The sequence below is a fragment of the Eschrichtius robustus genome, chromosome 16 (assembly GCF_028021215.1).
Source record: "Eschrichtius robustus isolate mEscRob2 chromosome 16, mEscRob2.pri, whole genome shotgun sequence".
In the NCBI taxonomy this organism is placed as follows: domain Eukaryota; kingdom Metazoa; phylum Chordata; class Mammalia; order Artiodactyla; family Eschrichtiidae; genus Eschrichtius; species Eschrichtius robustus.
In genome coordinates this window covers 77,787,630-77,815,239 of record NC_090839.1, presented here as the reverse complement: position 1 = coordinate 77,815,239, position 27,610 = coordinate 77,787,630, and the positions used below count along the sequence as shown (strand labels likewise).

Genomic DNA, 27,610 nt, shown 5'->3' with positions numbered 1-27,610 from the left:
TTTGTCTATGAGCCCTTCCCCCGTCCCTCACCACTTATTCTTTAGGCTCTGCCGGCTGGCCCCTCCTTTAGGCTATTTTAGTGCTGCCCAGTGGTTACTTAAGGCTGCAAACCTCTGCTCTAAGGAATTAGATCTCCAAGATCATATCTAGGAAGCAGGGTGAGGGAAAAGGGACTGACTGTCTCCACGAGGCAGCGATGGAAACCAAAGAAGAGCCACAGAGCCAGGAAAACCATCAAAACAAGTACTGGTCTTTATTGAGGTGTCAGGGTGCAGTAACACCATGAAGGAGCAGAGCCTGAGGCCTTGAAGAACACAGAGGCAGCATTTAAGGGTCTCAGACAAGCCTGGGTCTCCCGGCTAGGAGGAAGGCAGCCTGTGATCGGGTGCTCCCAGGGACTTCAGGAAGTTCCTGTATTTGTCCAGGAAAGAGGCAGACAGAGTATCCAGCTCTTGCCGAAGTTCCTGCACAGCCTTGTCCTGCTCTTGCTGCTCCCCCACCATCTGCTGCCTGTAATAGTTGATGTAGAAGTTCACCCAGTCGTTCACCACAGTCACCATGGCTTCTTCAGGGACAGCAGGATCCGAGAAGACCTGGGGGGGAGGGTGGGATTGGGATGGGGGAGGTCAGGATTTGGCAAGGGAGACCACGCTCCGCCATGTGATTCAGGAATAACCACAAATTCTGACATCCTCTTTTCTCTGATTTGTATTACCTCTCTCTAGTTGTTTCCATCAACTCAACCATTACCCTCCCAGCTCCAAATTATTCTCCCTTCTCTGTCCTTGCCCACCTCCCAACGCTCCAGGCCTGTCCTCTGAAACAGAGCACCAGACTTACCTGCTGATTTAGCAGAATGTTAAATTCCTTTATTCCTGTAGCAATGAGATCCTTATTGGTTTGAAGGGCCATCTGCCTGATTAGAGAAAGAGATGGAATTTAAGAATCTTTTTCTCCCAGGGTATTTCCCCCAATCTCCTCACTCCCCTTAAGCATCCCTGGGGCCCTGCAGGGTCACCTCCCCTCCACCACCTTTCAAACCCTGCCCTGCTCTGAGATCACATTTCCCCCAGGTTGGCTCACTGTCAGGTCCAACAGTGCTATGTACAGACGTCTCACCCACACTTTTCAGGGTCTGGATGTCCCTCTGTGCCAAGCTAGAGGTAGACAAGGAGTCCAGTGTCAGCCAAAGAGGGAAACGCCCTGCATTTAGGTCCTGAGGGAGGGTGATAGGTCAACCAGGGGAGGGGAAGGAGGGAGAGGCTTCCCTGAAATTAGAAAGATAGCAAAGCCAAGAGAACAGATAAGTGGGGAGACCCAGAAAACCAAACCAGGGAAAGAGCCATGCCCTCTCCCCCATAACCCAGAATCCAGGCTCCAAATGCTAGCAAAACTAACAGTAACTGTTAGATGCCCTGTTATGAGAAAGGCACTTTAAAAATCATCCTAACAAGTGGTGGCAATTATTCTCCCAATTCATAGGTGATATATTAATAGCAGCTAACATTACAGTTATCATTTGTGCCAGGCACTGTTTCAAGCAAGTATTAAGGTATTTATTCTTGGGAGTTCCCTGGTGGCCTAGTGGTTAGGATTCAGGGCTTTCACTGCCATGACCCGGGTTCAGTCCCTGGTCAGGAAACTGAGATCCTGCAAGCCACATGGCGTGGCCAAAAAAAAAAAAAAAGTATTTATTCTTATAAAAACTCCTGTTAGGCAAGTTCCAATAATAGTCATATTTTGCAGATGAGCCATCTGTAAGATGGGGGGGACTGGACTCTACTAGGCTGAGTTCCACAGGAATGGAGACACATGTGTCTTATTCTCTAACATATCATCGGGTACTTAACAAAGCAAAAATACTCTTTTTCTTTTTTTAAAATATTTTCCTAATGTTTTCCATTTTTAATAGATTTTTTCAAATTTCAAAATCACCATATACTAATTGAAATAAGTAAAACATTATAAAAATTCACACTGAAAAGTGGATCATTTTTGCTCCCTTCCCCGACAAAGTAACCAGCATTCAAGATGTGTGTATTTCCTGTCACATCTTCCTCCATTCAAAAACCAGTTTTCATAGGCACCTATACACTCATGGCTTGTTGCTCTGCTTTTTTGCTTATAGCATTATCTTAATTAATACACAGCAAATTAACGTCCTTTTGGTGTACAATGTTTGGATTTTAATACGTAGATTCATGTAACTACCACCACAATCAGGATACAGAACATTTCCATTGCCCCAAAACTTCTTCGTGCTACCCCTTTGTAGTCACCCCCACTCTCATCCCTAAATCCTGCCAACCACTGATCTGTTCCCCATCACTACAGGTCAGTGTTTTTGAGGATGTCCTATGATGGAGTCACACAACATCTAACCTTTGAGACTGGCTTCTTTCACTCAGAATAATGCCCTTAAGCTCCATCCAAGTTGTTTCAAGTAGCAGTGAGTTGTTCCTTTCCATTGCTAAGTGTGCATCATATGGATGCACCACAGTTTGTTTATTCATTGACCCACTGGAGGACATCTGGATTGTTTGCAGTTATTGGCAAGCATGAATAGAGCTGCTACAAATATCTGTGTACAGATTTTTGTGTAAATGTGTTTTCATTTATCTAGGGTAGAAAGTATTTGTTACCACTAGGAGAAATAATTGCAATATGACCTGACAAAGAAAATGTATACAGAATTTAAAACAAAGTCTTAATAGTTCAATAATAAGACAACCCAGTTTTTTTAAATGGCCAAAAGATTGGAACTGGCACTTCACAAAGAAGATATACAAATAGCCAATAAGCACATGAAGAGATGTTCAACATTATTACTCATCAGGAAAATGCAAATGAAAGCTATAATGTGATGCCACTACATACCCACTACAGCGACTGAAAGTTAAAAAGACTGATTAAGTGTCGGTAAGGATATGGGACAACTAGAAATCTCATACATTGCCAGTGGGAGGGTAAAATGAAATGTCTGAAAAAACAATTTGGCAATTTCTCATAAAGTTCAACATACACTTACCACATGACCTGGCAACTCCACTCCTAGGTGGAGTCCATACACATCTACAAAAATAATTACATGCAAATGCAAATGTTCATAGCAGCTTTATTCATAATAACCCAAAACTGGAAACAACCCAAATGTCCAATAACCAGTGAGTGCATATACAAATTGTGGCATATTCATACAATGGAATACTACTCAGCAATAAAAAGAAACAGACTAATGGTACTCATGACAACATAGAAGAATCTCAAAATCATTATGCTGAGCAAAAGAAGCCAAGCATGAAAGCCCATATACAGTATAATTCCATTTCTATGAAATTCTAGAATAAGCAAAAATCATCTATAGTGACAGAAAGCACATCAGGGGTTATCTGCGATCAGAATACAAGAGTGGACATTAAAATGCACAGGTGCCCAAGAGAACTTTTTTAGATAATGGGAATACATATCTTGACTATGACAAGCATTCTTATATACTGTTAGTAGGAGTGTAAATTGGTAAAGCTTTTTAGAGGGATAGTTTGACAATACTTGTTCAAATTAAAATACACATACCCTTCAGCCCAACAATTCTGCTTTGGACTCATTTTAAAGAAATATTCATATTCAATGTACAGAAAGGCCTGTACAAGGAATTTATCATACCTATTTGTAATAATGAAAAAAGCAATATGGGGATCTTTATAGAAACTATGGCACATTCATACCATGGCATGACATGCAACTATTAAAATAAATGAGGTAGCTACATATGTGCTGATAGGAAAAGATCTCAAAGACAATGTTAAATGAACTATAATTAGAGCAGGCCACCTCAGGCTGTGAGTATGGGAGAGGGGATTAAATGTAAAACTATATTTCTCTCTGTGTGTTTCTCTCTGTCTCTCTGTCTCTGTCGCTCACTCTCTCATGGTAAACAATGTTTACTTCTGGGCATTGACTGGTATTTGTTGGAAAATGGAAAGAGGGATAAATGTCAAGGGAGAATTTGACCTTCTCCATCTATATTATTGTTTGAATTATTTTACAGCGAGAATGTATCCTTCCATTATTTTTATAATACCTAACAAGAATACAAAATAAAAAAGAAAGAAACAAGATGGTATAGTTCTAAAACCATTAGCCTCAAATTGGACACCTGCCTCAGGGCCTAGAAGAGTAGCACCTTCTCACTAAATATCTGTTGAATGAATAGGAGAATGAATGCTTTTGCCACTTTTCAGCTCTGTCACCTTGATGAAGTCACTTCACACATGCAAACCCCAGCTTCTTTGTTTAAAGGAGGAATGAAATCATACCTATAAGGGTTATTGAGAAAATAAATTCATTCATTCCACAAATAGGTATTTGGCACCTGCCTTGTGCCAGGCTCTGGGAATACATCAGTGCCAAAGACAAAGTTCCTCTTCTCTGGGAGCTTATGTTCTAGTTGGGGGAGTGAGAGGATGAACCGTAAGGGGTGAAGTCTGAAAGATGAAGCAGGGCCCAGTCTACAGAGCTTCATGGGCCATGACAAGAAGTTCGTGTTTTATTTTCAAATATGAAGGAAAGTCATTGAAGGGTTTGGAGGAGAATACTGCAATCCTCTTCCATAAAAGTAACAGGAAGCTGCTGAAAGGTTTCGAGCCGGGGAGTTTTAAGCTGTGTAGGGAGTAGACCATAAGCGGGTAGTTGTGGAAGTGGGGAGATCAGTGAGGATAAAGTCAAGGAGATGAGCAGCTTGGAGTGTTCTGCCCGGTGCTTACTATACTGCTGAATGCAGGCTGCCAAGAAGTCTCATGGGGTAGGGGAAGAGGAAGCATCCCTCATCTCTTTGTCAAGCCACTGATCTGGACACTGGGGTTGCAAAGAAGTGTATGAGCCCTCGTCAGGCACTTACAGTCTGCTTGGGAAGACAGGACTTAGATACCTAATAAAAGCAAGTACAAGCTGGCTCCAGAAAGCATATGCTAAGTGTTACATAAGTTCTACAGTGAACAAGGGTTGCCATGGTCTCTGAGCAGGGAGAGGTCAATGTGGACAAAGATGGTCAGTAAAGCCTAGAGGGTTGGTAAATAGTGTGACCGTATTTCTCAGTTTGCCCAGGATGGCTCCAGTCTGTTAGCCCGATGTGATTATTAATGGTGCCTCCTTTAAAAACACTCTCAAAAATCCTGATTTGGGGAGTTCCCTGGCGGTCCAGCGGTTAGGACTCGGTGCTTTCATTGCCATGGCACCGGGTTCAATCAATTCCTGGTCTGGGAACTAAGATCCCGCAAGCCGTGCCGCACAGCCAAAAAAAAATCCTGGTTTGGACAATATGTCATATAGTAGTGCTGGTCATGAGGGCCATATGGAGCAAAAGGCCTCACATTTGAATCCTTGACATTAACTCCAGATAATGGACAACACTTAACTAGCATGTACTATGTACCAAACATAGTTTAAGAGCTTTACACATATGACTCATTTAATCCTCATCCCAACTCTATATGGTAGGCACTAGTATTATTCCCCTTTTACAGGTGAGGAAACTGAAGGACAGAGTGTTGAGAAACTTGCCCAAGGTCTCACAGATACTAAGTGACAGAACCTGCATCCAAACTAAGGCCCTCTGGTGGAATTCATTCCTGGAGGTTAGTCTCAGTTCAATATACCCACAGAAGCTAACATTTAAAATATTACATGTTTGTATCCCTTCAATTTTTCACTCTCACAGGAACCAAACAAACAAACAAAAAATCAAATGCCCTGGGTCTACCTCAGCCTCAGAGACTCTGTCTAGGTTTTAGGTAAGGCGAGGTGGGGTGGAATAGCATTCCAGGCTGAGGTCCAAGAGAAAGATGATAGGTTGGGAGAATCAGAAGTTTCAAGCAGGGAATCAAACTGTGAGGGTCCAAGAATGCTGGGCTAAGGAACCAGGATATTTTAGTTTCTGAAGAAAAGAGGACGCTTTTAGCAAATTTCTATTTTGAAGGCAGCACACTGCACTAGATGGGAAGGAGAAAGGGAGAGAGGGAAAGAGAAAAAGAGGTGAGTTTGGAGGGAAACACTGTCTTTAGACTTTCCCCCCAATTTCATAGACCCTCTCCCCCAGTAAACACAGGAGAACTTCTTGCCTATTTCTCCTATTTGCTGACACTATTCACTACAATCCCTTGATTTTCTCGTTCCTCAGGTGTTCTTAGGATCCTTTCAGAAATAATACTCTTCCAGTCGGGAAAGGCTGAAGGGCAGAAAATTTCTAGTGGAGGGCCAGAGACGCCCAGAAGGAAAACAAAAACCCAAAAAACCACAAACAAACAAAAAGGGAAGCTATACAGGGCCTCAGGGAACATCTGGTCCAACTTCTCATCGTGCATGCATTCATTCATAAATATTATCTCTTTTACGCACCTACTATGTGTTGGGTACCGGGGATAGAATAGGAGTAAAATACAGGCCCTGGCCTCACAACAAAGAAGCCGCCCGAGGACCAGAGAGGGACACTGAGTTGCCCAAAGCCACACAGCTAAAAACTCTGTGGCCGCACCGGGTCTCAACACGATTCCCTAGGGACGCCCTCTTCCCTTCTCCCCATAACTGTAAGTCGTGGGTCACAGCAAAGCAGGTACCTTCAGGGTTTGGCGGGCCAAAGGGCTCCCGCGGCCCCAGACAAGATGCTACAAAAAACCAGGACCGGGACCAGCCCCGAGGGGTCGAGGCGGGGCCGGGAGGTCGGAGAGGAACCATCTGATTCCTGGGCTGGCTGGAGGAGTACGCGGAGGCAGGAGGCCCTTCCGCGAAGGAATAATGCCCCTTTGCAGCCGCCGTAGCCGAGCCGGACGCGTCTTACGGCCACGTTTCTCTTCCCGCGGAACTAAAGGGAGGAATCCAGGATGGCATATGTCGCCAGCATTGAGGCCCCACTGTGCTCCGAGCAGTTCGGCTCCGGGACGGCCCGGCGCTGTCGCGCCGCCGCCGACGGGAGCCTGCAGTGGGACGCCTGGGGGCGGCGCTGGTGGGCGTTCTCCGGGGCCTTCACAGCGAAACCCGGAGGACGAGATGGGGGCGAAAGGGTGGCTCCCGGGACGGCCGTCCCACCTCTTTCCCGGCTCCTGGCTGTCTTCCTGCCTCAGGGCTTCCCCGATAGCGTCAGCCCGGACTATCTGCCCTACCAGCTGTGGGATTCCGTGCAGGTCAGCCCGGCCGACTGGGGAAGGGAGCGACATGTAGCCGGGGCAGGGGAGACAGCGCGCCACCTCTCCCTCCCCACTTACAGACTGGACACTGAGGCCCAGAGCCGAGCTGTGACACGTCCCAGGCCACACACCCGGGAGAGCTGATAACAGGTCTTAGACCTCCATGCTCCTGCGCCCACTCCTCACCCCACTTCTTTTCTTCTCCAGGCCTTTGCTTCCAGCCTCTCGGGTTCCCTGGCCACCCACGCAGTCTTGCTGGGCATAGGGGTAGGGAACGCAAAAGCCTCTGTTTCAGCTGCCACGGCCACCTGGCTCGTGAAAGGTGAGCTGGACCCCGGGAGTCTCACCGATCGCTCCTCTCAGCTCTGCCATTTCTCTGTCCACTTTTTCCTTCGGCTGGGAAGCCCAGCCCCTCCTTTCCCCTTCTCCCAGTGTTTTGGCGCCTAGCTCTGGGCTCTGATGAGTATGTTTATTTACGCATTCCTGTCTGATTAGATTCGGGAGCCAAGCCTCCCCACTTCCTAGAAGAGTGCCTTGTACCCCGTTAAAAAACAAAATTCAACTGAGTAAATTTTAAAGATTTGTATTGGCTTTATTGACGACTGACTAGTAACCCATGGCGGGAACACCCTCATCCCGCCCACTAGCCTGGGTAGCTGCACTCCGTTCCCCATACGTACTGGGCAGTGTCCCTTAATCATCTGGAGCCCAGATCCCTAAGTAAACCGTCCCCTCCCCTTTACTCCTAATCTGTGGAGGACTGCCTAAGAGTTTGGTCATTGAATAAAACTGCCAACTGCCTTGGGTGTGGGAAATTAGTTAATTCTAGACAAAAACAGTTTTGTAATAGGTCCTGAGTGGCAGAGAGGAGGTTTGGGGAAGGATGAAAAGCATTTTATATCCTCTGGGATACTAGATGATGCCATGAATAAGAACTATAGTAACTATCTGTTGAATGTGTACCGCTTTTTGAAAAACCACTAACGGGGGGGAAAAAAGATACAGTTTGGTACCGTGCTACCTAGAGAGTGAAGTAGAGAAGAAAAGGGAAACTGTCCACATCAGGAGGGCCCATGGCTCTCTCCACCATCCTTTGTCTTTCACTGTTGTTCCCAGTGGCGGTTTAAATCAGACCCAAGGTAAGGCTCATTCTACACCTGACATCAGCCTGGCCGCAGCTCTGGTGAGCCTCTGTGGACCTTTTGGAGAATCTGGAGGCTCCTGCTTATACCCTTACCATTAAGACGAGCATACTGTCCAAATGTGAGTCACTGCTGGAAAGAAGCTCTTTCTCTGAGACTGCATATCAGTGAAGAAGTGGTGGTGATCTGTGCCTCTGGTCCTAGTTGTCTCTTCTTTTAATAATAATAGTTCCCTGAACAGTACTTACCGTGTGCCGGTCTTTAAATGTCCTGACTCAGTTTTCACAATAGTTCTGAGACGGGTATTGTCATTATCTCCATTTCATAGATGGGAAAACTGAGGCACAGAACGGTAACTTGCCCAGGGTCACGGATGTGAACCCAGGAGGTTTAGTTCCAGAGTACATTTTCATACCACCACACTGTGCTTAATTTGGATCTTTTCCATTACTCTTCTATTGGTTAATTGTTTGGAATGCAGTGGGAGCTTGGGTCAGTAGTTCCATGTCATTTCTAAGCACCCTAGTCTTATCACCAACATGTTGCTTATGTATGTCTTCAGCTCAGGCAAGTTACTAAGAAAAAAATAAGACCATTTTAAGATGTGGAAAAATATCCTCTTACTTTAAAGCCTGTTGTTGATATTAAAGGAAACCCCCTTAATTAGAAAGGATATTACAAACTTGTTTCCATGAAACATGGGAAATTTGTATGCAGAGCTTTATATAAGAAACTCCCTTGGAATTTTTTGATGTGGTCACTTTTAGTTACAGATCTCTTAATAGAACATGATGTTAATTGTCATAACTAGCAATAGTAATACTACTAGCAGCCAATATTTTGCCAGCTGAGTGTATGCCAGGCATTTTGACATGTAATATGTAACTTAATCTCTGCAGCAGCCATATTAGGTAGATGCCTTTACGAGTACTTTTTTCAGAGGGGGAAGCTGAGGCACAGAGAGGTTTAGTAACTTGCCCAAGGTCACACAGGGCCAGGATTTGGACCCAGGCCCACTGACTTCTGTGTCCCGCTCTTAACCACCCACTCTTTGGCCAGTTAGGATTTCAGAGTGGAGCCGAGTACAATTTATGGACAGTTGATCCCTTACTAGGACTCAAAATTTTTAGATCTTACAGCATGGCCAGTTGTAAGTGAGGCAGAGAGGAGCAGGTGGGAATTAAGTTTCCTGGTCTAGTGGCCAGTGTTGACTTTCAGATAATAGGGAGGATGTATGTCACTGCATCCTACTGCCAACCTCCAGTTTCTGACAAGGGCCCTGCAGACTGCCTCCGATGAAAGATAAGAGTAGGCCCCTTTCTTGTGTGAAGGACATACATACCTGATTGGCTAAGACTGTGCAGTCGGAGGGAAGAAAAATAGTCTGGCCCTGTGAGCTCTCAACCAGTAAAAGTAACCTTGCCACGTTCAGAGTCACTAAAATGATCCAATACAAAAATCTTGAACAATGAAAATTTTGTGTAGAATTAAAAGTACTTGAAAGGAAGAGGGTGGGTGAGTGACAGCGGGAGGAGGCTTCTAAAGCCACCCTGGGAAGCATAACTTCCAGGGACAGAGGGGACAGAAATAGAGAAGCCGAGCAGGCCGGATGGGAAATGTGTTGTACACACGCCTCTGAATGAGGCAGCTGCTGCTCAGCCCCAGCCAACTGGAGCGGTAAGGGGAAGCAGGCCTGGTGCTGCCGTGTCTTCAGGTTCTTCTCGGAAAGCTGTAAATCCAGATTTTCTTGTAAAATGCCCCATTTTCGTTTATCAATCTTCGAGCTTCAGTTGCTTCATCTTCGAAAGGGGATGATCCCTCAAGCTTGTAGGATTGTTGTGACGATTGAAAGACACGGGTATTTCAGGTTTCTGCCAGAGTGCTTAGCGGTCTCCTTCAAGTCCAAGGCTGGGTAAAGATGTCTAGCTAGAAGGGGTCAATGCCCAAGGATGGCCGCCGTGGCAAGAGGAGAACGAGGAAGGCTGGCCCATGTCACCAACTTTATATGTCGTGGGACGTTCTCATCCCTCCTGCCCACAGCCTGGTTCTCCTTCGTGCAGTCCCCCACTTAAGGGTCCCTGCCCTCAAGCTCAAACAAGCTAAGGGTCCTCTGCCCGCTCTGCCTGTCCTTCCCGGTGCCCGCAGTGTGAGGCCTTCTCAGTTTGATTCTAGAACAGTCCTTCTTTGTGATCCCCCTGCTGGGCTTAATGAGTACTACTCTCAGTATAAGGTAGGGTCTAAATCAGTGGTCGGCAGACTTTCTGTAAAGGACCAGACTGTAAAGATTTTACACTTTGCAGGCTGTACAGTTTCACTTGCAGCAACTTGATTTTGGCATTGTGTTATGAAAAAAGCCATAGACAGTCTGGAAACAAATGGCACAGCTGTGTTCCGGTAAAACTATTTACAAAAACGGCGTAGAAGCCCATAGACCACCGTTAACTGACCCTTGGTCTAAATCAGTGTTTTTCATAGTGGCTGCTGTCGGCTTTTACACTGGCTTTTGAGCCTGGAGCCATGACTCTGGCTCACTGTGGTGTCCCCCAGGCCTCACGGCAGTGGGTAGCCAAGAAACACTTGTGCAAGTGATGGTCTAGTGGATTCCAGAGACTTCTCTGACTCTCCCTAGTCTGAGGAGGCCTCTCCCTCTGCCCCACACTCCCAGCTCGCTTGTCACCAACCTGCAGTTCAAATCCTTTTTATTATTTATACTCTGATGACCACCTGTGAACCCACTGCGCAACCTAAGAGCTAGAATATCAACAATAACCTCTGAACTTTCCACACAGAATTTCCTGCTTTTTAAAAAAATGGTTTTACCGTATAGATATATATATGCAAACACTATATTGTTTAGTCTCAGTTGTTTTCGAGCTTTATGAAGAGTATACTGTGCTGTATGTAGTCATCATGACTTACTTTTTCATGCAGGATGATAATACTAGGATTCGTCCATGCCGATGTGGGTAATTGTGGTCCATTAGATTTTCACTGCTGTCTAGTATGCCCCTGAGTAAATGTACCAGAATTTGTTTATGCATTCTCCTGTTGATGAGCATTTGCATTATTCCCAGTTTTTTTCTGTTATAAACAATGCTGCAAAGAATATTTCTGGTCCGTGTCTCTTGGTGTGCATGGGTACCTAGTTCTCTGGGGTGCATGCTGAGGGACTGCTAAGTCTAGGCACTTTTGACGCCATAATGCAGCTACGTTTGTCTAGAACTTATCATACCAGACTGAGCTCCCAAGGGCAGCAATCCAAGGTGGAAAGCCATCTCAGTGCCAGGCTCTGCCAGGCCCTACAGCCCCCAAGGCTCTTGCTTGTTCCTTACCGATGCCTCTCTCCCCCAGATTCAACTGGCATGCTGGGCCGCATCATCTTTGCCTGGTGGATGGGGTGAGTTTTTCTTCCCAATCTGCAGACTTCTAGCCACTCTCCCTAGACAGGAGTCATGTCTTTCTCAGCCCTGGCAGTATTTTCAGCTCCCCCTCTTTCCTACCAGTCTCCAGGGGCGGGGAGATTTAGCAGGTATATCAGAGCTAAGGAGTCTTTAGTGAGTACCCAGTACAGGTGACTTGCCCAGGGTCACCAAGCAGTGAAGCCACAGAGCCAGTGCCAGGATGAGAGCTGCCTTCAAGAGCACCGATTTGCCCCTCTGCTGCCCATCATGGAAAAACACAGGGAGCCACAGGCTCTGAGCATCTCTGCTGGCTTGTTAAAAGGGAAGCTTGGATGGGACAGTGCTTAGCCCAGAAGGAATACCTTTACTCCAGAGGCTACTGTGGCGGTTTAGATACTTGGTTGGACTTTGCTGAGTGGGGAGTGGGCTTGGGTAGGTCATCAGGATCCCTGTCCGACATGGGATCCACATCACCATTTATCTAGAAGGGATTGAGGGTCTCGTGCTGCCTGCTTCCTCCTTGAGTCACTACTGGGTGACCTCAGGAGTGAGTTAGTATCTGCCATCAGTCGTGCTTGTGAGGTGCAGTGAGCTATGTAAAGAGCTTAGCACATAATAAGTGTTCAGTAAACACCAGCTGCAATTACTAACCCTAACTGGACCTCACCAGCTCTCTGTGTATCCTCTCTAATCCTTACAATAACTGTGTAGAGTAGGATTGAATGTTTACCTTTTCCAGATGTGAAGCAGACCAAGTCACACAGCTTGTAACTGGTGAGATGGGATTTGAACCTAAAGCCTGTGGTCTTTCTGTGGCATCAGGCAGAGCCCAAGACCAGGCCCACGTGTTCTAGTCCTGCCTTTGCCGTATATTCGTTCCATCAGGAGTTCCCCATGTGCGTCCCATGCCCCATTCAGGAATGCTCCCTTTCCCTCTAGGAGATTTCAAATTAAGGGTCAGGGCTAATGCTGCAAATTCGGAGCTGGGCAGGGGGCTGCAGCATCTCCTGCCACTGGGATCTTGGAGAAGTAGTCCTTGGGGGTTTGTGCAAGGACCAGGGTGTCACTCGGCCTGCAGAGGAGGGAACCATCCGTGGCATCGTATAATAGAGATATCCTAGGCTGGATGTCAGAGCCTGGCTCTTTCGGCCTTTTCCCCCCACTCCCATTTGATCCGAGGGAAGTCATATCCCTCTCTGGGCTAGTTGTCTATAACATGCAAGGTAGTGTTTACACTATATTGTTTATGGAATATGTGGACTTCTTGCTGGTACCTTCTATGAAGCAGAAGGAAGAGGAGGGGAGTTGGCAGAGGAACGCAGGGATGGCCTCTCTCCCAGGAGGACCCGAGGGTGGGGAGCAGCCACAAGACAATCAGTTTCTTCCTTTGGTGCCTCATGGGTTCGTAAGGGGGAAATATGAGTGACCACTGAAGGTCCTCCCAGCTAATGGTGGCATTTCAGGCAGCAGTGATGGGGTGTGGGGACAGATGTCTGGCTGGGGTGTGGGTTTTCCTGAGCCCTTCGGACCTTACCAAGGCATAGGAATGGCCTGCACTGCCCACAGGCTGTGTTTTCTCCTTAAATCCAAATTGCAAACCAATCTCTCCTCCCCCACAGGAGCAAAATGGACTGTAATGCCAAGCAGTGGAGGTGAGAAGTGGCTGGAACCAAGGGGAGGGGAGTCTTCTAGTATGAAGGTCTCTGACCTCTGACCTCTTATCCCTTCCCCCAGGCTTTTTGCCGACATCCTCAATGATGTAGCCATGTTACTCGAGATTATGGCTCCCATATTCCCCATCTGTTTCACCATGACCATCTGCATCAGCAACCTGGCCAAGGTACCCACCTCTGGGGCACCCCTGTACCCAAGATACCTGCCCTGGTGGTGCTGTGTGCGGGCTCACTTGGGGCCCACAGGGGATCCCAGCCGGGGCCCACAGGGGATCCCAGCCTGGGCCCAGTGTTCAAGGCATTTCTAGAAGAGTGAAGGAGTTCAGATGTTTCTTCTGGGACTCAGCTATGTATTCTGATCCTCCTCCAGCCAGACAGCCTCTGGAGCCTCAGAGAGTCAGTCTAAGGCAGTGTCTGGAGCCATGGGACTGGTGAGGGAGCTCTGAGCTGAAAGAGAGTAAGGATGGTCCAGTTTCAACATCTTGGGACCAGCTCCCTGGCTACCTTTCATTCTTTCAGTATAATATTTAGGGTGCCTACTGCATGTTTGGCACAGAATACAGGCCCTCCCATCTTTGAAAGAAAGCCACACATAGTTAAATATTTATCAAGTGATAGCTATAGGTATTCCAGATGAGAAGTGTAGGGGGCTGCAGAAGGGTTCAGCAGGAAATCTGGCCTGGTCCAGGGATGCAGGAAGGTCTTCCCTGGGGCTGGGTCCTGAAGTATGAATGTGAGGTACAGCGTGGGCATTCTGAGCAGAAAGAACAGTGCAGGTCAAGGTCCAGTGGCAAGACAGAGCACAGACCGGACAGCAAGGCTGAAGGGGCGATTGGGGTGAATCCAAGCTCTTCTCTGCCAGGCTGCTCACCCTCATGATTCCTTCAAGTTGGCCTCATCCAGATGAGGAAACTGAGGCCTAGCAAGGTTCGGTAAAGAGCTCAGCCTGTCTTCGCCACAGGGTTAAGAACCTGGCACAGAGTAGAGTCTTAAGATATGTAAGACCCATCTTAAAGGCCCATCCATCTGTTCAAAATCACTTGTGTTTCTCTGCTGGGCACTACTGATATTTAGGAGCCAACAGTTCTTTGTGGTGGAGGCCACTGAGCTTCCCTGGCCCAGGCACTAAAGGCCATGAGCCCCCCCCTCCCCCTCCAGGGCAGGAAACCACAGAGAAACCAAGGATTGTGACCTCTGCCTAAATTCTGCACTAAGCTCCGCCTTGGGGGCCTCAGTCTCTTCATCTGTCAAATAAGGGAGTCGAACAGGGCCATGAACTTCCCCTTCCCCACCTTCCCGCCCCTCCCTAGAGTTCCAGCACCTCCATCCCCGAGGTACACCAACCAGAAGCCTGGTTGTCATCCATGCCTTCATCTCCTCCCCCTTTACCTGTCACCCTCAGATAAACCTCCATTCATGTCTGTTATTTGCCCTTTTAAATCTCTCCGGTCCTTTCACACCTCCATCCCCATGTCACCTGGTGGTTCCTTGCTGCTGAAAAAGCACAGTTATTTCCTAGGTCATCTCCCTGCGTCTATTCTCACCCTTCTTCAGTCCTTCTCAGAGCAACCCCATAGTCCTTATTAGAGTGGAAATCAAATCTGGTCACTTCCCTGTGCCCATTGCTCTTGGTATAAAGACCTTAACCAGGCTTGGTAAGTTCTATGTGGTCAGGTCCCCGCCCATCACTCCAGCCTCATTTTGATCCACATTCCTCTTACCTTCAAACAGACACTGCCTATGTAACAACTAGTTTATTTGTTTACAATCTGATGATTTATAAGCTTCACGAGGGCAGAGGTTGTATTGAAGTCTCTCACAGCACCTAAATCTGTATCTGACATCTAAAAGAGATTTGATAAACATGAACGAAGTCAGTGACCCTAATCGATGAGCTCTCGCATCTCAGAGAGAGAGCCCTAGGAGGTCAGGGCCACTGGTGTGGGTTTTGAACTGGCCTGGAAGGCTTAGCTAGGCCTCGACTGGGGCAGGAAGAGAGTGGAGTTAGTTCCAGGCAGGCAGAATGTAAGCACCAAGTCGGAAACCGGAGTTGGCTCTGCAAGGGGGAGGGTGCAGCCAAGGCAGAAGTTGGAGGCTGGGGAGGTTCTGGGCTAAGAATGGTCTGTGGACCTCCACCTTGCGGGGAGAAAGTGAGTTTCCTTGGGGCTGGGTCCACGGGGTGGTGTGACAGGCAGACCTTCAGTTTTCTCCTGGAGCAAGACAGGGGAGGTGGGCCTAGTGGAAATGCGGGGTGAGAACAGGAGACCAAGGACAGCATTCAGGGTTTTGCTGCGGGGTGGCCTGAGGCCTAGTTCTCTTAAACTGATTTGAGCCATTTATTTGGCTCACCCACAGAAACTCCTGTGTTGCAGCAGATTATGGCCACGCTGACTTTCACTCTTCCCTTTCCCCACCCAGTGCATTGTGGGCGTGGCTGGTGGGGCCACTCGGGCCGCACTGACCATGCATCAGGCCCGGAGAAACAACATGGCCGACGTGTCAGCCAAGGACGGCAGCCAGGTGAGCAGCCAGAATTGCAGGGATGGTGGGGGGAGCACGGATGTACGGGAGGGGGAGGCAGACATCAGACCAAGCCACGATTTGGGCATATGAAGAGAAGCACCTGAGTGCTCCTGCGGGGCGGGGTGGGAGACAGACGGGAGCAAATGTAGCTTCTCCCTGCTCTGACTCTTAGGATAGGTAGTCGGTGTGAGGGCTTGGGCGCGGGCTCGGGCTCTGGCAGCAACAAGTCCAAGCTGGTCATCTCAGCCCTTGCCTGCTGCCCGTGAGGCCAAGAGGGAGCCCTTGCCCTGGACCTCGCCCTCTCTAGGCAGAGCCCCGCCCTGGGAGGTGCGTGTTCTGACCCCATGAGACCCCACGTGTTAAAGCGCCTGGCAAGTCAGAAAGTGCTCAGCATGTGAGGAGGCCGGAGTCACTGCCGAGGCCTCCGCTGGGCAGTTTAGCAAAGCCCTTCCGGCCCAGCCCTCACCTGACCAAAGGAGCCTGAAGTGGAGGTGGAGGCACCCTTAGGCTGAACCCTTCAGGTATCGCCTCCCTCTGTACCCCGGTGCTAAGTGCCTATGTGCACTGCATCGTTTACCTCTCATACCAACCCTGTAAGGTGGATACTGTTATTATCTCTCTTTTACAGATGGGGAAAGTGAGGCCCAGGGTGGTCACAAGTGTGATGGTTTTCTTTGACACTGAAGCAATTTAGAAACCTCTGTTCTCTCCAGTCCTACTTTCTGGCCTTCTCTTATATTGTTTTGTTAAATAGAACTTCATTTAAAAAAAAAAAAATTGACTAACTCCCTTCAATAATATTAACACAAGCTAATGTTTTTTAAACATTAACCATGTGCCAACTATTTCATTTGTATGAACTCATTAAATCCTTACAATGGTCTTGCGCAGGGGTGTACCTTGTTGCCACTCTACAGATGAGGGGAAAAAGGCACCGAATGGTTGAGTCTCCCTGGGTCCCCTTGGGCACATCCCTTCTCCCCGGAAATGGTTGGATGAGTTCTTCCCCATTATCACTTCCACAGGTTGTTAGGGAGGGGAAATAAGTACAACCAGCCCCGTGCCTGCTGTCTCACCTGCCCTCTTTCTAACCCCCAGCCCCTTCCACCCCCGGATGCATTTTGCAAGGCCCCAGGGCTTCCTCAATTCACGGAGGCAGTAACATCATTGGGGCAACCGAGGCACGTGCTCAGCCCCAGACTAGGCCCCTGCTTTCTGCTGATGTTGCTTTGCTGCCACTTGATGTGGCTGCCGGAAACGACTGTTCCCACCCGGGGGAGGGGAGGTCCCAAGGCCCCTGATCCCCAGTTTACTGTCACACCCACAGCCTTTATTTCCACGGCCCGCCCCTTTGCCAGGACGACTGGGTAAGAAGAGCTGCAGTCTCAGGCCCCCTCTGCGCCAGAACCGACTCTCCCGGGGAACCCCGTAGTCAGGGACACCAGTCCAGACTCCTCCTCTCTCATGATGAGTTGGGGGGCGGTGGCCAGGGGTCTTCTCCCCTAGGGTAAGCTCAGTCGGGCCATCAGAGGGGTCTGATAATATTGATTCTCAAGAGAAGTTTGGATCCTGTGCTTTTCTTCCTGGGTGGTTCCTTGAGTCCTTTGCAAAAGTATCTGCTGGTTACTGGGCGGATGGACCTTTTTTTTGTTTTTCTGTTTTTCGGGGTTTTTTGTTTGTTTTGGCCACGCTGCATGGTTTGCAGGATCTTAGTTCCCCAACCGGGGATCGAACCCATGCCCCCTGCAGTGGAAGCGCGGAGTCCTAACCACTGGACTGCCAGGGAATTCCCTTTTTTTTTTTTTTTAAACCACCAAATAAAGTAGTTGTACTCTGTGGACATTTGCTTGCCTGAGTGTAGGGCTGCACTTTGACTCTTGCAAAAGAAAGAAAGCATGTTCCACAGGCATTCCAAGGGCATTGCACCTCCCTGGGCAGAGAAGCAGCTGGTATCTTAAATGACAGCTCACTCATCAAAAACGTTAAAAATTTCCTAGGCACCCTTATCAGTGTAGGGAGTGTCTGGGGCAGGGAGGGGTGTGGTGAAAGGCACTCAGGGGTATTCATTCTGGCCTGGAGGGGAGCCCTCCTGCTCGCATCCCCTCTGCCATTTTCCAGGAGACGCTGGTAAGCCTGGCAGGGCTCCTGGTCAGCCTCTTGATGCTTCCCCTGGTGTCAGATTGCCCTAGGTAAGCCGGGATCAAGGGCAGGGAGGAGGCGCCCCGCTGGGCCTCTGCTCCCATTGACCACCTCACTCTGTCACCCCAGCTTAAGCCTTGGCTGCTTCTTCTTCCTCACTGCCCTCCACATCTATGCCAACTACCGGGCAGTCCGGGCCCTTGTCATAGAGACCTTGAACGAACGCCGGCTCTGGTTGGTCCTGAAGCACTTCCTTCAGCGGGGAGAGGTACTTGGCCCCGCTTCAGCCAATCAGATGGAGCCACTGTGGACAGGTGAGCCAGCCCCTCGGTTTCAAGTCTCCTATGTCTCCTAGTCTCCCCCTGCCTGGGCCTCCTGACTCCAGCTTCCCACAGGTTTCTGGCCATCTCTGTCTCTATCCCTGGGGGTCCCCCTACACCGTGTGACTTCCAGGTGAGTGGCCCAGCGTCTCCCACCCATCACCACTGTCACGCCCTCCCCACACGGGCTCCCTGTTCTGATTATACACTGGCCTCCCCCAACCAAGCCCCACCTCTCTGGTTCTTTATTTCCACCGAACAGACTTGGGCGTCAGTGTGGGTGCTTGAGGGCAGCAGGTGTATAATATGAAGTAGATATAAGGGATCTTATATTTGTTGGATGCAGGAAGAAAGGAAGGGTTGATGCGGGGGAGGGGTAATGGCTGAGGGATAGATGGCAAGGAGGTGCAGGACGGTTAGGGTTAACAGTTAGGTGGCTGTGCAGTTGACTGGGTGGTCACTGCTGCCTTTGTCTTCTCCTCCCCCACTGCACGCTCTTCTCTCCTTCAGTGTCTTTGAGCTGCAAAAGCTGGTTGAGGGGCACCAAGAACCCTACCTCCTTCGCTGGGACCAGTCACAGAGTAAGTGTGCTGCGTTCCCCCAGCTTCAGACTCACCCTCCTGGGCTCAACCTCTCATTCCTCCAGCCCCAGGGCCCCAAGCCCTGGACACGCGCTGGACAGTTTGGAGTCTGCCTAGTGTCCTGAGGGAGCTCTAGACTAAGATTGGATGCATTCAGATTATAGCTACATGCCCCAGTGAAGTTCCCTTTACCACTCTGTAAAATGGCGCTAACAATACCTGCCTTATTAGCTGCAGGGTTTTTATGAGGATCAAATAAGGTGACGATGTAAAAGCACTTTGTACATTGCAGCACACTCAGATAAGATTAAGACCCTTGGTTATCCCTGAGGAACCACTTTCCTCCCCTATCTGGGGTGACCTCTTGAGGAAGCATGTACTGAAGTTTACTGGTCTGCTGGTCGTGTGTTAAAAGCTGCTTATTCTCACTAGCCATTAAAGACGTGCAAAATAAACCCACCTCAGGGAGCTGCTCTGAAGTTGTATTTTGGAAATTACTTGGCCGGAGCACTGGGGAGCAACATGAGATGAAGTTGGAAAGGAAAGGGTGAGAGATGGCCTTTCATGCCAGACCAAGGCCTTTGGGCCAGACAGGGATGAAGCAGGCTGGTAGGCCTGAGAGTGTTTGGGGAGGTGGCCCTTCCCTGGTACCAGTCTGTCCCTGGTCTCTCCAGACCAGGTACAGGTTGTCCTGAGCCAGATGGCAGGCCCTGAGACCATTCTAAGGGCTGCCGCTCACGGACTGGTGCTTGGAGCCCTGCAGGGAGATGGACCCCTCCCAGGAGAGCTGGAGGGACTGAGGAACCGAGTACGGGCTGGTAAGTGCCTCACAATCTAGGCTGCTTCTGACTCAAAGTAGGGTGGAGAGAGGAAGGACCCTGTTCAGCTTGGGGAACCCAAGAGCTTCTGGTTCTTCACCCCACTCCAGGTCCTGAGAAAGAGAGCTGCGTCATCGTCAGGGAGACCCACCAAGTGTTGGACAAGCTATTTCCAAAGTTCTTGAAAGGTAATATCCTTCTGCTTCATGGCTCCTAGGCCTTCTCCCAGAGGCCCTGCCTACCCCCATCCCCACCCCTTCACCTGGAGGGTGGAAGACCTGGGTTTCTCTCTGTGATCTCTAGTCTGGACCTCAGTTTCCCTGTCTGCAGGATGGGGAGGTTAGGATGGTCTCTGAGGCGCTGTCAGAGTTGACAGACTGTGGAATCCCAGTTGGCACTGGAGAATGGTGGTGGGGGCGGGGAAGGCTCACAAATGACTGATGATGCTCTTTCATTTAGCACCTGCTCCGTTCTGGTCCTTTTTCATGTGCTGCTCAATGAATTCTTGCTGCAACCAGATGAGGTTTTAGGCTCATTTTATGCCAGAGATTACCCAGCAGAGGCAAGGGGAACCTGAGCAGTACACGCAGCCTGTGCTGCTCCTTCCCCCTCCCCGGGGTCAGCCCAGAGTCTCCTCCCCAGCCGTATCCCTATGCCCTCTCCCCAGGACTGCAGGATGCGGGCTGGACGACTGAGAAGCACCAGCTAGAGGTGGATGAGTGGAGGGCCACGTGGCTCCTGTGTCCAGAAAAGAAGCTCTTGTGAGCAGCCCGGCCAGAGGCCCAGGTCCCAGGACAGGAGCCTGGAGCAAGGACACTTTGGCCACAGCAGGACCTGGGAAAGGCAGCTTTATTTTTGCTTAGGGGCACCGATGTGGCCAGTTGGCCAAGGAAGTGACTACCAATCAGATGGACTGGGCCCCAGGCAGAGACAAGGTAGAGAGAAGGGGTACCAGGGCCTTCCCCCTGCACTCTCCTGCCCCAGGCCCTTCTCACCACTGCAGGCTCCCCACCCCCACTCACTGCAAGGCTGTGGCTCATGGCGCCCGACACAGTTGACCTCAGGCGTAAAAGCCCCAGAGGAACGTGGCCACAGCCATCATGAGCAGGGCATTGAGGCTGACGACACGGGCCCAGCTTGGGTCCTCACTGATGTCCTCCAGTCGCCTGGCTGCGGCAGCCATCTCCTCCTGGGTAGGGCGTGGGGGACTGCCTGCCCCACCCCTGCTCATTCCACAGAACCAGAGCAGGCACTGGCGGAACAGGCCTGGTGCTGGGGACGGGGGCTCTGGGAGAAATTGCGGCCGTACAGTTAGTCGGCTCCCCCAGCTCCCCCACCCCAGCTCCCCAGGCAGTGCCTTACCCTCCATCTCCACCGCGTGCTCAGGGCGCCCGTTCTGTACAGGGGCTGAGGGTGGACCTGCTAGCTCCTCAGCATCCAGGTCCTCCCGCTCCTCCTTGCTGTACCGGAGACTGAAGACCAGGCGGTGGAGCTGGGGAAGGGTGGGAGCAGGGACCAAGTGGGAGTGCCATTCCCCCACCCCGAACCTGGAGGTCTCTCATCCACACCGGCACTCCCTCACCTCCCTCTGCCCAGCCTGCACACCCGCCCAGGCTCACTCCAGGATGACCTTCCACGGCTGCCCTTTGCCCTCAGGCTAAACCCGAGCTCCTCAGCTGGGTGTTTAAAGCTCTTGGCCCTGCTCAGCCCTCTGCGTCATCACCCTGTCTACACTCACGATTGTAGTACTTTAGTCTTACAGCCCTGCTAACACAGTGTTCCTTCCCGTGGGTGTTTGCTCACAGGGTTCCCTCCTGCTGCCTTTCCCCTTCTCCACCTGTGGGGTCCTGCCCATCCTTCCGGGCCCACCTCTTTTGTCCTCCCCCCAATCAGCTCTGCCCTGGGGCACCTGCCTTGCCACAGCACAAGACCAAACCCTTTTTGGGCTTTCAGGGTAGTACTCTGTCCCTCTCAGCCACCAGTCAGGCCAAGACTCTGGGGGGCTTTAACCTCCCCCACAGTCTTCTTCAGGCCGCCTCCAGACCACCTCAAATAAATGTGATTTAAATAAAAACATTGTACTTGCTTTGCAAATGAAGCTTCAAACTGGACTCTCAGCCTGCCCTCACCAAGCCTCGGTATAGAAATTCAGGTGCTACCCACTGGGAGTTCTGGGAAGAAGGCTGGCCGACTGCTGGTGGAGAGGGCCCGCAGCGGCCCACGTTTGGTGCCCCGTCCAGAGGCCCGCTCTTACGTGCTTGCGTGGGATGGGCGGTGTGCACAGCGAGACCACGAGGGTGAGGAGGCCGGTGCAGACGAAGAGCACGATGGCGAAGTAGAGGTAGTGCACGCGGCAGAGGAGCGCGGGGCACGCCGAGGGGCGCACGCAGCTGCCCGAGCCAAAGGAGAACTCGGGAACCAGGCGTGCCAGACCCATCAGCAGGCCCCCGATCAGTCCCCAGAAGGCGCCCTGCGGGGCCAGAGAGCGCATCAGCCTCGGGTTTCCAAGTCCGGCGGCGCCGAGCTCCCAATGAACACACACACTCACCTTCTCATTGACGCGGGGCACGAAGAGCGCCAGCACGAAGACGGCCGACACCGGCGGCGCCAGGTAGCTGGAGACCGACTGGATGTAATCAAAGAGCTGCCCGCCCTGCGCCGCCTGCACCACGGGAAGCCAGGCCACCGACACGGCCACGATGAACACCACCCAGAGCCTGCGGTGGACGGCCATCAGGTGCTTTCACCCAGGACCCCGTCTCCCCCTGTCCCTACGAGTGCTCCCTGCCCCCACCCGGGGCTGATTCGTGGGGCAGGAGATGGAAAACCCAGGCCCACCGTCCTACTAGCAGCAACTCGCGGTCGCCCGCGCGGGGCCGCAGGCGCGTGTAGATGTCCATGGTGAAAAGCGTGCTGCTGCTGTTAAAGATCGAGGCCAGCGAGGACATGAGCGCGGCCAGCATGACCGCCAGCATGAGTCCGCGCAGACCTGCGGGCCGACGGAGCCGTGAGTCTGGGGCCACGAGGGGGTCCCGGGAGGGTGCGGGCTGGGCGAGGGGTGACTCCTCCCACTGGCGCCTGTGGGCAGCGGGGCAACCCGGGGGCCCGCCCTCACCGTTGGGCATGAGCTTCACGACGAGCCGCGGGTAGGCGATGTTGGAGCACCCCACCTCGGTGCCACACACGCGCTTACACACCTCTGGCACCACGCACGCCACCTCGTCTGCGGGAAAGGGCACGACGCGGCTAGGGCGGCACCGGATCTGGAACTTCGGATCCCAGAAGTGGGGACGGGGAACCCCAGTGGAGGAGGGATGGGACCTCCGGGTGGGAGGTGGGACTGGGTGGCCCAGATCTCAGGACGGGAACGGAAATGGGAGACAGGCACCTGTATCCTTGCACAAGAAAGGGGATGGATGGGGCACAGGACTCTCGGTCGGGGCGGGGTTGCAGACGTTACCCGGGTAAAGAATGCGGCTGATCATGCCCGGCATGACCATGAGGAACATGGGCATCAGCTTCAAGTAGCCGCACAGGATGCAGCCCGCCTTGATGTGGGTCAGGTTTTTCCCAGCCAGGCAGCGCTGCACTATGACCTGCGACGAGGGGCGTTCAACTACCTGCGTCCAGTCCCGGGTACCCCGCCCCTCCCGCCCTGCCTCAACTCGCTGCTCTAATCCAGACCCCGCGGCTGGCCCATCGAAGCGGGCAATTCAGCTCCAAGCGCAACCCTGACTTGGATCCGGCTCCATCTGGTTTAGCTCTAACTGGCGGGCTTCCCGCTCCCTCGGACCACGCCTTCCACCTGGCTTCCCAGATGGGTTCAGGCTCCACCCATCTCAGCTCCGCCCACCGCGGTTCCAGTTCTGCCCCAGCCTCGCTCCCCGCCCAGGCCCTGACCCCGCACCTGGTCGCTGCACCAGTACCAGCTTGAGACGATGGTAAGCCCCAGAAGCAGCGCAGGCCACGGCAGGTCCCCCGTCACAGGGTCCCGGAGCAGATGGTAGGAGTCGGGCCGCGGTCGATAGCAGGAGCTGGAGATGTTGCCCACCGCCGGATCCTCGGACACCGTCAGGGACGTCATTGCCCCCAGGTATTTGTCGAAAAGCCCCGAATACCCGCCCACCTCGTGGAAGGCTGTGAGGGCAAAGCAGTTAGGGGACATGGTGCCCGCGACAAGGCCCTTCCTAGGACCCACATGCCGCAGACGCGCGATGTCCCTGCTCCCAGGTGGAGAGATCTGCGAACTGTGACCTCTGCGCCCCTCCCCCATCAGCTGAGCCCGTACCGTAACCCATGAGGACGAAGGCCCCCGCGAGAATGACGAAGGTCTGCACCGTATCCGTGTACATCAGCGCTGCCAGCCCTCCTGCAATGGCCTGGGTCAGTGGAGACAGCCCAGGCAGGCTGCCACACTGTACATACAGTGTCTTTGTGCGAATTGGAAAAGGGTTCCCCTTTCCTGGAGGGCAAATTTCAAAAGGATGGCCCATTCCCTGGGCTCACGCATTCCGGCATCAGGAGGCAGGGCTGCGTGAGCACAGTGGGGCTGAGTTTTAGGCTCCACTAATGCCAGGTGCCCACGTGCAGGACTTCCACTACAGGCCCTCCTCTCAGCCCCAGTTTTCTCTTCTGTGTGATAGGAGGTGATTCTCTAAGGTCCAATTCTCATCCCATTCGAAGGGCCGGGCCCCTCAAGCCGGCCTTGGTACCAGGCCCCACCCACGCTGCTCCAGCGTCAGGCCTCGGTCACCACCCCAGAATCCTCCAACCTACACTGGGTTTGGTCAGCTTTGGAGTCTGGCCAAGTCGGCTCTCCCTTCCCAGGTGTTCAAGAGCTGTTAAATCTTCGTTTTTGCCCAGGCCCAGGACGGGCTCAGATCTCTGAACTTCCAGACCAAATCCAAGGAATGTGGAGGGGGGGAGTAGTTTGCTTTCCAAAGATTTAGGTCCTTCTCCTGCTTGGATCACATCACACTTAAGAACTTCTCCAGCCCGCTTTCCTTTGGTGACTCCCCTAAGCCCCGCCCACAGATCCATGCTCCCTTCCCTAAGCCCCTGCCACCTGCCACCTGTCACAGTGTAGATCATGGTGATGCCCAGAAGCGCGATGACGGAGGCATAGATGTTCCAGCCCAGAGCCTGTTGAATGAATACCGCCCCGGAGAACATGTCCACCTTGGGGGAAGGAGCAAGCGCACAGGTCAGGACCAAGGGGCCAGGGTGGGGACCCAGGTCCACTTCCTGCCCAGACCACGACCCTATGTGGCCACACCTCAAAAGTTCCCTCGTTTTTTGATGCCCTGGTCTTCCCAGATACCTCTCACTATGGTTGTCGCCCCAGAGGCCTATTCCTTCCAGGCCCTGCCTCCATCACGGTTCTTACAGCCATTGCTCCTTGGTCCCGCCCCGTCCAGGGCTTTCCAGAGACCTCCACTGGGTGATCCCACCCTACCAGGGTCCCGACCAGCTCCCCGCACATGCGCACCGAAATCTTGGTGAAGATGTACAGAAAAAGCGAGAGCACGGACAAGTAGAGGCGGATTCGATGGCCGCCAAAGCGCTTGCGCAGGTACTGCGGCATCGTAATGACGCCCGCGGTCAGGTACACGGGCGCGAAGAGCCAGCCAAGTAGCAGCACCACGAACAGCGCCTGCGGGCACAGCGCGACAGCTGAGGGTCACTCCCTGTGGGAGATCCTGCCATGAGTGCGTCCTCGCCCCTGATGGGTCTGAGGAACCTTCTTCTCTTGGTGAAAAGTGCTACTCCAAGGCAAGGTTGCAGGAGGGGCCCAGAGGACACAGATGCAGATGTCCCTGGGCCCTGGTCATTAGGTACAAGGTCTTGATACTTTGTTGGGCCCTTAACTAGAGCCCTTCTTGCCCTGCCAGGCCATGACCCCTGGCCATCCCTCCCAAGATGGTCCCTATCCTCCTCGTCCTCCCCACCCCACACACACACCTGAATCCAAGCACAGAACCCTCAGCCTGACCCCCAACCTCTGCCTTCCCTCTCCTCTCCACCCACCCAAACCTTCCGTCCCTCAAGGCTCAGCTCAGAGGCCTCCTCCTCCAGGAAGCCCTGAGCTCAAAGCCCCGATTTTCCCAACCCTCCATCTCCTGCCCACTTCTGCAAGGGGCTTTCATTTAGCCTAGTGACCCTCACAGGCCACAGATTCAGAGAGCATCAGAAGAAGCACTTCACTATCCTTGAGACTGTTCATCCCACTTCAGAGAGGAGTAAAATCAAGGCCACAGAGGGCACGGCTGGTCCAGGCTCACATAGCGATAGCGAGTCAGGAGCAGGGCCTACTCCTGCCCTGAACGTGGTATCTCCCACATGCCTCTGCCTCCAAGCTGGCTGCGTGAGCCTCCCTCGAAGCCCAGCCCCACCTCACAGCTGGGAAGTCCCACCTCTGGTCTCACATCCCCACCTCTCCCGCCTGGAGCCTCTCCAGGTGTGACCCTTCCAGGGGTTCCCACGGGGAGGTGGGGGTTATTGGCAAAAAGGGGCGCTCACATTCCACTCAAATCCAGCCACAGCCAGGCCGCTTGCCGCACCCGTCCCTGCCAGGCCCACGAAGTGGCCACTGCCGATGTTGCTGGCGAAGAGAGAGGCCCCGACCTGGGTGGCCAGAGGTTGGGGTGAGCCAGGCTGCTTCTCTAGGCCTCCTCCCGCTCCACAGCCCAGTCTCTCTCACCGGCCACCACGCCATGCTTCGTCCCGCCAGGAAGTAGCCGCCAACGGTGCCTCTGTTGGTTCTGCACATGGACTGGGGGACGGGAGTGGGGAGACGCCTGGGTTTGGGGCACATCTTTGGACCTCATTAGCCTCCTCAACACATTCCTCAGCCTTGTTTCAGGCTGAAGATTAACCAGCGCACGGCTCCCCTGACGGTTCATACCTGCACCCCCAGCCTCCTCCCAGGCACCCAGATCTACCCAGACCCTAACCTAGGGTCCGGTACCCCAAGCCTGAGTGTGGCTGCATTCGGCCGCACTTTCCTGGGGGCCCTGGATATGGGTTTCTGGTCAGCCAGCCATTATGTAGAAGAGACCTCATTTAGAATGCTGTCCTGATGAAGATCCACCAACCCCTCAACTAGTCCAATCCAAAGGTGGACAGACAAGGCATGCATGAGTGTCGGCTGGGCCACCCTGGGGCTAGCAAAAGACGTACTTGCCCCCCACCCCGGGTTTCTCCCTCAAAGATCCAGGCATCCTTCCCCTACCACACATCGGGACTGTCCGAGACTTTTCCCCCAGGCTCCAAAAGCGGGCCCCCAGCAGCATCCCCCAACTTCTCACCCACAAGCCGACACCAATGACCAGCAGGAAATAAGCCGCAATGACCAGGATGTCGGCAGTGTTGTCAATTAGGGCCCTCTGTTCCCCCAGCCCTGGTGCTGAGCCTGCCTCTGTGTGTTCCTCCATTCTGCCCAGGATCTGCCCCTCAGGGCACCAGCCCCTGGATTCCCCCCGGGGAAGGATTAATGGTTACCCCAGGGGCAATGAGCCGACAAGTCCCCCCTCCCCTTTGTTTAGCTGAATCAGTTCTCATTGAGGCTGCAGGCTGGTCCTGCGGAGCTGGGCACTTTCAAATTCAAGAGCACTCCCCTTCCTGGGCCTTAGCCCCCACCCCTTCCCCAGAGCTCCAGGCTCAAAATCACTTCTTTCACCTGCTAAAAATGCCTACCCTTCAGCTTTGACCTAGGGATCCCTGCTGAGCCAGCCCCCTGATTCTGACTAATCCAGAGGGATCATTTTCAAACCCAAATCTGACAGTGTCACTCCCCTGCTTAGGAAGACTCCATAGCTCCCCATCACACCCAGGA

At 52.2% G+C, this 27,610-nt stretch overlaps 3 protein-coding genes across 7 annotated transcripts; 1 reads left to right on the top strand and 2 right to left on the bottom strand.

Moving 5' to 3' along the window:
• Nucleotides 1-230: 230 nt before the first annotated feature.
• Nucleotides 231-7,604, bottom strand: AHSP (alpha hemoglobin stabilizing protein). 2 transcript variants are annotated; one of them, XM_068523938.1, is made up of 3 exons: nucleotides 7,527-7,604; nucleotides 842-917; nucleotides 231-594 (listed from the first exon to the last, which is right to left on the bottom strand). In XM_068523938.1, exons 2-3 carry the CDS (start codon nucleotides 911-913, stop codon nucleotides 361-363), a joined length of 306 nt encoding a protein of 101 aa, XP_068380039.1. In that variant the 5' UTR covers nucleotides 914-917; nucleotides 7,527-7,604; the 3' UTR covers nucleotides 231-360. The 2 variants fall into 2 exon arrangements, with proteins under 2 accessions (XP_068380039.1, XP_068380038.1); XM_068523937.1 differs by lacking the exon at nucleotides 7,527-7,604 and adding an exon at nucleotides 6,613-6,992.
• On the top strand, nucleotides 6,806-21,850 carry RUSF1 (RUS family member 1). 3 transcript variants are annotated; one of them, XM_068523934.1, is made up of 13 exons: nucleotides 6,809-7,176; nucleotides 7,387-7,501; nucleotides 11,673-11,718; nucleotides 13,342-13,374; nucleotides 13,457-13,562; nucleotides 15,814-15,915; nucleotides 18,037-18,107; nucleotides 18,187-18,371; nucleotides 18,453-18,510; nucleotides 18,888-18,958; nucleotides 19,633-19,776; nucleotides 19,887-19,964; nucleotides 20,444-21,850. In XM_068523934.1, exons 1-13 carry the CDS (start codon nucleotides 6,877-6,879, stop codon nucleotides 20,539-20,541), a joined length of 1,407 nt encoding a protein of 468 aa, XP_068380035.1. In that variant the 5' UTR covers nucleotides 6,809-6,876; the 3' UTR covers nucleotides 20,542-21,850. The 3 variants fall into 3 exon arrangements, with proteins under 3 accessions (XP_068380037.1, XP_068380035.1, XP_068380036.1); XM_068523935.1 differs by lacking the exon at nucleotides 19,633-19,776; XM_068523936.1 differs by lacking the exons at nucleotides 19,633-19,776; nucleotides 19,887-19,964; nucleotides 20,444-21,850 and adding an exon at nucleotides 19,391-19,623 and having other exon boundaries at nucleotides 6,806-7,176.
• Nucleotides 20,296-27,610, bottom strand: SLC5A2 (solute carrier family 5 member 2). 2 transcript variants are annotated; one of them, XM_068523932.1, is made up of 14 exons: nucleotides 27,084-27,610; nucleotides 26,477-26,548; nucleotides 26,296-26,400; nucleotides 25,265-25,429; nucleotides 24,849-24,954; nucleotides 24,065-24,145; nucleotides 23,684-23,913; nucleotides 23,237-23,372; nucleotides 22,892-22,999; nucleotides 22,615-22,765; nucleotides 22,325-22,493; nucleotides 22,031-22,246; nucleotides 20,799-21,268; nucleotides 20,296-20,514 (listed from the first exon to the last, which is right to left on the bottom strand). In XM_068523932.1, exons 1-13 carry the CDS (start codon nucleotides 27,207-27,209, stop codon nucleotides 20,837-20,839), a joined length of 2,097 nt encoding a protein of 698 aa, XP_068380033.1. In that variant the 5' UTR covers nucleotides 27,210-27,610; the 3' UTR covers nucleotides 20,296-20,514; nucleotides 20,799-20,836. The 2 variants fall into 2 exon arrangements, with proteins under 2 accessions (XP_068380033.1, XP_068380034.1); XM_068523933.1 differs by having other exon boundaries at nucleotides 20,296-21,063; nucleotides 21,139-21,268; nucleotides 27,084-27,605.

Excerpts from the sequence above, each read along its gene's own strand:
- RUSF1 (XM_068523934.1), top strand. The coding sequence starts at position 6,877 with ATGGCATATGTCGCCAGCATTGAGGCCCCACTGTGCTCCGAGCAGTTC. Across the intron at positions 7,502-11,672 it reads GGCCACCTGGCTCGTGAAAG|ATTCAACTGGCATGCTGGGC; the intron begins GTGAGCTGGACC and ends TCTCTCCCCCAG. Across the intron at positions 11,719-13,341 it reads ATCTTTGCCTGGTGGATGGG|GAGCAAAATGGACTGTAATG; the intron begins GTGAGTTTTTCT and ends CCTCCCCCACAG.
- SLC5A2 (XM_068523932.1), bottom strand. The coding sequence starts at position 27,209 with ATGGAGGAACACACAGAGGCAGGCTCAGCACCAGGGCTGGGGGAACAG. Across the intron at positions 23,000-23,236 it reads CAGCCGCATTCTTTACCCGG|ACGAGGTGGCGTGCGTGGTG; the intron begins GTAACGTCTGCA and ends CCTTTCCCGCAG. Across the intron at positions 22,247-22,324 it reads TGCCCCGCGTCAATGAGAAG|GGCGCCTTCTGGGGACTGAT; the intron begins GTGAGTGTGTGT and ends CTGGCCCCGCAG.
- AHSP (XM_068523938.1), bottom strand. The coding sequence starts at position 913 with ATGGCCCTTCAAACCAATAAGGATCTCATTGCTACAGGAATAAAGGAA. Across the intron at positions 595-841 it reads ACATTCTGCTAAATCAGCAG|GTCTTCTCGGATCCTGCTGT; the intron begins GTAAGTCTGGTG and ends CCTCCCCCCCAG.